Source organism: Zonotrichia albicollis, chromosome 2 (genome assembly GCF_047830755.1).
Source record: "Zonotrichia albicollis isolate bZonAlb1 chromosome 2, bZonAlb1.hap1, whole genome shotgun sequence".
In the NCBI taxonomy this organism is placed as follows: Eukaryota; Metazoa; Chordata; class Aves; order Passeriformes; family Passerellidae; genus Zonotrichia; species Zonotrichia albicollis.
This window is the reverse complement of record NC_133820.1, coordinates 35,308,206-35,317,535: the sequence shown is the minus strand read 5'-3', so window position 1 is coordinate 35,317,535 and position 9,330 is coordinate 35,308,206. Positions and strand designations below refer to the sequence as shown.

Sequence of the window (9,330 nt, the reverse complement as noted above, 5' to 3'; positions counted from 1 at the left end):
GGGGCGGCGTCGCGGGCCCGGGCCGCCCCCGCTGCCCAGGGCTGGACACGGGGCCGGGAAAAGCTGCCCCCCGCACCCCCCCACACCTGTGTCTGCACCCCCTCCCCTCCCCACAACCTGTGTCTGCACCACTGCCCCACGGGCTGCGCACCGCCCGAGCGAGCGCTGCCCTCCTAGCACAGCCCAAATTCGAGGGAGGGGGCCCTTGCATTTTCTGGGATTTTCTTTCTGTATTCATCTTCTTTCCCTCAACCTGCTTGGAAAACGCTTGAAGCACATGAAGAGGAGTTTCATCATCAGTGGGCACACCACGCTGAAGCACAGCCCTTGATAGAGGGAAAACACCGAGAGCTGAAATTTCTCTGGGAGAGCTGGAAACATATGGCAGAAGGCAGCCTGCCAAAGCTTGCAGTATGCAAGAGATCTCAAACCCTTTCCTGTTAATTAATCTTAGGCATATTCATCGTTAAGATGGTGACTTCTTTCACAAGGTCCCCATGGCTAAAAAAAGCCTATGAAGATCCTGTGGCTGTGAATCCACTAACATTCCTTTTTCTCCAAAACACTCTTCACTGATGGTCATTTTCCTACGTTGACATAAAAAGCTGCAATTTTGTAAGAGACAAGCCCAGTTCTCTGTTTTTCCCTCTGAAATGTTTAGATCCATTCACCAGCAGTACAACTGCCCTCACTCACTCACCCTGGGATGGATCCAAGCACTCTGCACTGTTTGGAATTGAAGCTCCCCAGGGAAGAAGGCTGGCAGGAGAGACAAGACTGCCAAGCTATGGCAATGCAGAACCCGACTTAATTCTTCCACAAACCTTTTATTCTGTGCAACAGTAAAGAGTCCAGAGGAGACAGTTACAGTCCCTACCCCACAAGTCCTCACACACACATCTGTTCTTCCAGCATCTTGAATGAAAAGCTGATGTGGCTATTAACTCTCAGTCTTGCTGCTCTGTGTCCTGTTCAAGTGGTCAAAGCTTCTTTGGAGCATGGAAAGGGAAATCTTCAGCTGTGGAGATACAATCCACCCCCCCACCAATTACTTAAGTCAGTCTCCTGCATGGGTGAAATATCAGGAAAATAAAGTCTCCCTCCTCATTTTCTTTTAAAGATTTCATGTGATTTCCTCCTCCCTGTTTCCATAAACAGCTTACTGTGCTCTCCTAACAGCTACACTCTGTAGAGTTTATAAATACTAACAGTCCAGGATGATAAAGTCTTAACACCTCACCAGACAACAGCACAGATAAACCACTCCACTCAGTTTTAGTCACAGATAATGTTCAGTGCAAATACTCCAAGGAACATGGCAGCACAACATGAATTTTCTTATACTACCTGACCCTCCTAGTGCATTTTGGTGCACAAAACATGTTTAGGTTATTGACAACTCTCAGAAAACACAATGTATCAAGCATTAAGATGCTTCAGGACTTCCAGACAAAAAATGTCATTCTGGATGAAAAAGGTGGCTAAATTCTCACCTTTCTTTTTTTTACACTGTGTGTTCAAAAAACACTTAACACTTCAGAATTAGGAATTGTTTGAATCGTAAGCCGAGAAAATAAAAATGGCATGAAAACCAGAAAATTTAATCTCTAAAGTGAAACTTGCAGCTCTTAGGCTTTTTCAAGTTGTGATCAAAGTGGTTAATTAACAGATTAATAGCAGCTGTACATGCAGAGACACCTCTAAACAAGGAGCATAAGAAATGGCTTCTTTTTCTAAGCTCCTTCAGTGGAGAAAATTGACATGGGTACTTTCATGGAAGAACAAAGAGCAAACAATGGAGAAAGGTACATGCGAACTCCTCCTTCAGCTTTCCTAAACTAATAATTTATTCCATCGCATTTCAAGATATAATCAATGAAGTTAAAATCAGAACATTCCTGAGTAGTAAGTAAAAACTAAAGCATGAATTTACTGTCCTTCAGGTACTGAGTTGAATTTTCAGTCTAGGGATTGTAAGGATTTAACAGTCATGGGCTTCATGATCAGAGATACATAACAATATTCAACCTTTTTTTTGTCTGTAGTATAAAAGAGCCTGAAATTTTAAGTTACTGTGAAGGAGGATTTTCTTCTGTGGAGTCTCTCAGAAACATATGGTCTGCAGAAATTATTTATTTTTCACTGGAGATTAGGTGACCCCTTGATATCAAAGCTAAATGAAGCTCTTGCCAATATCTAGAGGAGTAGTGGGGAACAAATGCCAGGATAAACCTGAACGAAGAAATTCCATAGTAAGATGGGAAAACACTTCACAAATCTTAATATGAGTGTTCTTAGAAAAGGGAATCTGTTTTAAAATAGTCCAGTCTTTGCTTTGTCATGATTCAGAACTGCATTAACACATCTTCTCTTAAGAACATGACAAGTTTAAGAAAACTGACATGGGTACTTATATCTTAGTCAAATAAAAAACTCAAACCAACAAAAAACAAAACAAAACAAACCCACCCACAAACAAACCCAAACAAAAACCAACCATCCAAAAAAAAAAAACCCCAACCCTCCAAGAAACAAATTCAAAACCAAAGCGATCCGAAACATCAGAAACATAAGCACTGCCTGTTAACTAAACTCAAGACTGGGGCAAAACAGATCAAGAAAACTTTATCTAGCACCAGACCACATCAAGCTATGATAACACAAGGGAGAAGAGATGTACAAGAACATCACCAGGATGTGCAAGAATAAACATCACCAGGAAAGATTTTCAGACCTACCTGCTCAAGCATTTCAATTGAGTCTCTTAAAACTCCCTTCACATGTTTAACCTGTTCCTTATCATATTGAGGTATCTCCTCTTTTGATACAATTTCTGGGGATATGCTGAAAAAGATTGAGATAACATCAGAAACATGAAGCATGCACCCCAATGCCTTTTTAAAAGCAACTGTTCTCTGCTACCATTGCTCTGCCATTGCTGAGAGCATCCTCTTACAAAAGCCACATACAAAGCTGCCTGCAGTTGAATTCCAATACCTGTCTGCTTGAAGCCAGTACCTCAGACCTTTACAGGCAACAGCCACCAAGAAAAAACTGTGCTCACATTATGTTTACAATGTACAGTCCACACTTCAGGGAGCAAGAGCCTTCTTAAGAAGAAAGTCACTCTAACCAGTTCTGTCACTATGGGAGGTCCCCACATCCCTTCCAGACTCAAAATCAGGATATTGTTTTTAACTTTTTTCTTGATACTGTATTCAAGAGGAAGCAACATCTTTCTGTGCCTGAGTAAAAAAGGCACCTAACATGGAAATTTGTGAAGGAGAGGAGATTTAGGGGACTCACAGAGAGAAGCTAAAAAGCTAAATGAATCTTTAAACATTCCAGTTGAGAACATGCTGGTTCACACAGGACGAACACTTCAGTTCTGTGATCAGCACTATGATATTCACAGAAGATGAATCACAGCAGCTGATAAATGCAAACTAAGGTTAACATTTCTCCCAAAACAGCTTGTCAAAGAAGAAATTTATTACTGCAAGATGCAGTCAGACATGTCACTGGATTTCAGCATAGACCACAGAAGTACAGCAAGCCCCAGCCACTTCTGAAAACTTACCACTCAATTTCATTGTTTATAATTTATTTTTTAGATCAGATTCTCACATAAGCTGAAAAAGAAAGCAAGCAAAGATTGTGAACTCACTTCAAAGAGCTTTCCTCCTGAAGCTGGACATGATAAAGGGACTGAGCTGCATGCTCTATCTTTGAGAGTTTGAGGAACAGTGTTATATTCAGCAAGACCAAGAGCAGCAAACTGTAGATAGAAAAGAACAAAAATCAATTTTTCAACAATTTCATTTGCAATGCTACAAACACAAGATCATAGCTAAAGACAGCTAAGGAAACAGAATCCTCCCAGCATCCTGGGAGAAAAAAGGTGTGGGGCAGCACTATAATGAAAATTAGTATCTATCTGAACAATTCCTAGCAGTTACCATTAAGCTGGGTAATAGCAAAAAATAACAACAGTATCTCTTCTTGGAACTTTTAAAATTACGAATGAGTAGATTCTAGACGTTATTTTTTAAATGGATCAGACCTAAGTAAACCTGTAAGGTAGACTAGTTTGACAAGTCAGCATTTTCTTCCCACATGTCATTTCCAAGTCAATCCATTCCTCTTTTATATTCCCATGTTCCACTCAAATTAGTTTATCATGCTACATGCAACCTTAACATAAAAGTGAGGAACAAATATAGATAAAAACAAGATGAGCTTGAGTCAAGCAACACTTTAATGCAAGTGAGTACTTACAAGACACTCATTACTACAATGATGGTGGTGGTCCTACTTACTGCATCTCTTTTCCTTCCTATAGGGCAGGGAAGAGAAGGAGGTTAAAAAGTACTAAAGACTATTCCTAAAGGATGTCTGCAGATAGATACATGTCAGTGCCCAGCACTTCACACAGAACAGCCCAACAACTTCTGATGGAAAAAAAAAATCAGGTCATGTAGGTGCACAGGACCACTTCCAACATTCACCAAGGCATTTTTGCAATCATCTCTGAGAAGCTGGCTGAACAGTTAGGCTCTTCCATCAGAATGCCCCCTACCCACTGTGCTGGGGAGAACACAATACTGGGCCATGGTCACATTAAACCTGAATTGCCTGAGAGGGTTTAAAAGTCCATCCATTACTAACACACAAACGTGCTGCTGGTCACGCACCGCAGAGACAGGCTGCAAAGCGGCTCTCCTGCTTGCGCTCCTGCTCACATTCATCTTTGTGACAACCAGTGTCAGTCACATTTTCCTGTAACTTGTCCCATCCTTACTGGCGTGGTTTATTTATTGTCCTGAAAACATCCCTTTGGGAGGCCACCTGCTGTTCTGCAGGCATCAGGGATCACACACTGAGGGACAGAGTGCGCCTGTTCTCTCCAAACCGAGCAGTTATCACTGTGGGCGCACTTATCTTTAAATATAATTGATTTTGCACATCCCACCCTGCACAATAGACATACATAAAAGCTGTAATACACACAGAGGCACACTCATTTGAAAAGGTGGAGCAACAGTAGCAAAATTAAGTAATTAGGAAGCAATTTCACATAGGTAGAGCCCTTTACACTTGCTGTTGATCCAAATATTCCCTCAGTGCTATCTATACACAGTGTCGTCTCCCTCTTTAGGGAAGTGTACTTGCTCCTACCTCACTGTTCACAATTCAACTTCGGTCATGGAATCCACCACTCCCTAGTGCAAACTAGTGCACAGATGTTCCTCATCTCCCTAGGTGAAACTAATGTTGTATATGCTGGTGGCCAAGTCTGTCATGCCTAAGGGCAGTAGAACTGCAAGAAATGCTTCAGTGACCCAGAAATTACAGAAGCATATGGGAAACATACTTCTTAACATTAAAAATCAATAGCCAAAACTGAGATGACAGGGCCAAGAGCCAAGTAGCAAAGTTCAACCAACTCATCATCTGTGTGTGTAGTTATTTGAAGAAAAAAAATTTTCAGAAACTTTACATGGATCAGGTTTTATTTCCCCTGATCCAATCTCATTTTCAAACCTTTGCAGGTACAGAGCAGTATTTAAGATTTTGGTTGATTTTTGTTTGTTTTAAAACTGAAGGTGATATTAGCCTTAATTTCACGAGATACTTATGATAAAAGTGATCATGCATGCTCCAAATATACTTTATGCAAGCTTGAAGAAGCTTGAACCTGTTAAAGCATTTGCTGTCACAGAAAAGAGCAATACATACACAAGTGCTACTCTTGCACTGTTTTAAGAGTTATGCTTTCTTGAACATACCTTTTGGAAAACACTTGATATAAAAAATTCCTACCTATTAAGCTGCCCTGGGACTCTACTCCCAGGTCACCAGAGGAATGCTGGGAAGAGCGTTTGGGAAGTGATTCTGCCAAACCCCGGTGTAAAGTGCGTCGCCTTCGTCTCAGAGCAAGTAATTTCCCAGAGTCTTCTATGGATTGATTAATTGCATATTCCTCCATTAGGAGATCTGATTCTGCAGTGGAAAAAAATAAGGTTACCAAAGTGTCAAAAAGAAAGCTGAAGACAAATTGTGAGATATGCAAGGTGGCAGTGAGAGGAACAAGCACACCTTCCAATATATGAACTTAAAGCAGGTAATTGGCGAACTACACCCTGACCTCCACCCCTGTTCTATTTTCTAGAGGGCACTTGGAACACTCTGCAGAGGTGGTGCACACTCAGCACCAGGCAGGATTGTTCAATGCTATGCCAGACAGCAGTTGGAAGAGCACTGCAAGACACTGTTAGACTGAGGCTTGAAATTGTGTTAGACTGTGAGCCTGCAGCAGTGGCTGGCCAGGCTGTGAACAGACATCCATGGAGCCTGCCAAGTGCCACTGCTTCTCTTCTCATAGGCACAGTCAAGGAAATTCTTAGAGATAAGCACATCCAGCTGAGAATAACAGCTTTCCTGCTGCTCCTCTGGTTTCCTTCTGAAAGCCATTATGGCCAGGTATACAAGAGCCCCTTGTTAGCCACAAGGCTTCTTTCATACCCCAGAACTGGCAGATACACTGATCAGAGCAAGTTCTGTCTTTAAGACTGCTTAGGTGTTGCCTTTTTTTCAAGCCTTTCTTTGAGGAGCCAGGTTTGACAGACAAAAAAAAAAAAAAGTACATAGCAAAGGTAGGCTCCTTACTCCAGCACAAAGAAGAAAATGCCTCACCAAGTTGTTTGAAGTTTTCCTGTATTCCTCCCCAGGTATTCTTCTCAATTACAGACTTGACAAGGCCCCAAGGCTGTTTTTTGTACTTCACTTCTGCAGAAACCCTAGAAAACAGAATGCAATAATGGAAAAGTGCTCTTCTAGGCGGCACAGGGATAGCAGAAATCTCTTATCAGAAGCAGCCTCCAGCTTATGTCTACAATCTGCAATATCAACTGGAACTGCCATTGCTCTCCAGCTGGGCAGCACTTTCATTGAAAAAATGCAAGAGACAGACAGTAGCAAAGACAACATCTCCAGCTAAAGTGTCCAAATCTAAATGTCCAAATTATGGAAAACATTTTGGAATGTTTTCCTTCAGGCTCAGACTACCAGATGATTTCTATCCTCTGAAGCATTGTCATTTTAACACATATTTAAAATAGGATTCAGGCTTCCAGATAATAAAGTAATGATTTTTATTTGTATGACTAACATGATATATTACATGGGCACTACAATAGCATAAAGTGAATTTCTTTATCACAACTCAAGTGCTCCCACCCTACCCTGAGTAGACAGAAATTAAAATCTGTCTTTCCATGAGCATGACAGAGGGGAAACCTACATTCCTACTGTGAATTCCCTGCATTCCTCAGGTAAAGCTAATCAATACTGCTTCCAGAATAAAAATGAATTGGACTAGAATCCTTCAGAGGCATGCTTTAACTGAGTGAATCCCAAAGCTATTAATAAAGGACAAAGACCTTGATTTCAGTCAAGAAGACTGACCATCCTAGAATGCACTTTTTTCAACTTTTTAAGTAATCTTCCAAATCAACATAAGCCCACTGCGCATGTTATAACAAAACAACTCCTTTCAAACAGAGTTTCTGAGCCATTTTAAACACAGTTTAGTAAGGCCAGCTGTAACATCACCATGTGCCTTTCTGTTCTATACATGTATGCTCTGTGCACCACGTGCACCTAGGTTTTTGCTCTTATCCTTGGGCTGTCGCATGTCTCAGAAAAAGCAAGTCTAGGTCTCAAAGAAGAACAGCGATTCACTCAAAACAAAATCCAAAGCAGTCGTTCAAGGACCTTCATTCCATTCTGCCAGTAGAGAGGGAGTTTTCAGTAGCCTGAGATTAGCCAGAATAGAATCCAGGCTTGCTAACCTTTCCTGAGCACTGATTAAGTTCGAGAAAAAAGCTCTTACTAAAGACAGCACCACTTACATTGTTCTCAACAAATGGGAGAGGAAATTCCATATCTAGACAGAGTTCACTTGAGTACCCTCCTTGCAATATTAAGTACATTCTATCTTCTCTGCACATTCCTGTGAAAACATTCTCCTCTACAAGCCTTTAGCAAGGATGACTGGGAAACCTTCCAATAAAACATCTCAATTTTTTCCAATTTCTCCCATTCACACAGCTGCACTCAAAAACACAAGGCTGGTCAGGACCCAGTTCAGTCTGGGAGATGAGTTCTTTACCTCAGAGTCAACATCTCAGTTAATTTCTCACTGCATTAACGAGATCCAAGCACAGCTAAATAAACTAATAAACTAAATAAACTAAGCTTATTCTTCATACAAGAACCCAACATTCTCTGTGCTGCTGGAAAATCTCAACTGAGAACATCCCTGCCTTGGCTTCTGCCCTCCCCGGCGCAGCACGCAGGCTCACCGTAACCGGCACTTGTGACTGGACGTGCGACTGATGCAGTATCTGTTCACAGTGTAGAAATAATCATGGTAGGGGACGTCGTGGGTCAGGACCTCAGCATCTACCTGGTAAGACTGACCTTTCTGGCTCTGCTTATGCAGGATCTATCAAAAAAGAAAAGACAATTAAGAAGGTATACTCATGGTACACAAATTTCCCCCACCCCCATTCAGCCTGAGTTCCTTAGGCTGCATCAACCAACTCCAAGTGAACTCAAGAAGAGAGAAAGCCTGAAGAACCACTATAAAAACCAGTTAAGAATATCAAGTATAGGTGGGGTTGGAAAAGAGAAGATGCCTTCTGCTAGAGCCAACATCAGCAGCATCAGGACTTCCCCACTGCCACCTCAAGTACCAGATACAAGGCTGGCCACTGCCTCATGACCACAGCTTTTCTTTGAGACCTTTCCCAAAGCAGAATTACAAGAGGGTTGAGATTGGAAGGCACCTCTGGTGCTTGTCTTGTCCAAGAACTCAGGCAGGACTACCTAGAGCTGGTTGCCTAGGTCCATGTCCAAGCAGCTTTCCAATACCTCCAAGGAAGGAGGTACCACAACATCTGTGAACAACCTGTTCTACTGCTTAGTCACCGTCACAGTGAAAAAGTGTTTCCTGATGTTCAGAAGGAATCATCTGTGCTTCAGTATGTGTCCATCACCTCTGGTCCTGTCACTGGGCACCACTGAAATCTGTGGCCTTTGATGGTGAGGGCCTGACTCAGAATTTTCTGCACCCTCCTTCAGATGCCTCTATAAATTTTAAGATGCCCCTGAGTGCTCTCTTCTCTGGGCTGAACATTTCCAGCTCTCAGCCATTTCTCACATGGGATGCTCCAGTCCTTTCATCATATTAGTGGCCCTTGGTTAAGATCTTCACCTCTCATACTGGGGAGCCCAGAAGTGGACACTTAAAGCCTTCAATTGCAC

General features: G+C 42.0%; 1 protein-coding gene across 8 annotated transcripts in view; it reads right to left on the bottom strand.

The window, feature by feature from the left end:
* Positions 1 to 807: 807 nt before the first annotated feature.
* The window catches only part of GRAMD1C (GRAM domain containing 1C), a 50,939-nt gene continuing 42,416 nt past the window's right edge, over positions 808 to 9,330 (bottom strand). For all 8 annotated transcript variants that reach the window (XM_026792837.2, XM_074534742.1, XM_005486141.4 and 5 more), the window contains 7 exons: positions 8,367 to 8,509; positions 6,697 to 6,800; positions 5,824 to 6,003; positions 4,279 to 4,336; positions 3,668 to 3,778; positions 2,739 to 2,844; positions 808 to 1,018 (listed from right to left, as the gene is read on the bottom strand). In XM_026792837.2, coding sequence (XP_026648638.2) covers positions 941 to 1,018; positions 2,739 to 2,844; positions 3,668 to 3,778; positions 4,279 to 4,336; positions 5,824 to 6,003; positions 6,697 to 6,800; positions 8,367 to 8,509 — 780 coding nt within the window. In that variant the 3' untranslated portion in view covers positions 808 to 940. The remainder of the gene's footprint in view (positions 1,019 to 2,738; positions 2,845 to 3,667; positions 3,779 to 4,278; positions 4,337 to 5,823; positions 6,004 to 6,696; positions 6,801 to 8,366; positions 8,510 to 9,330) is intronic.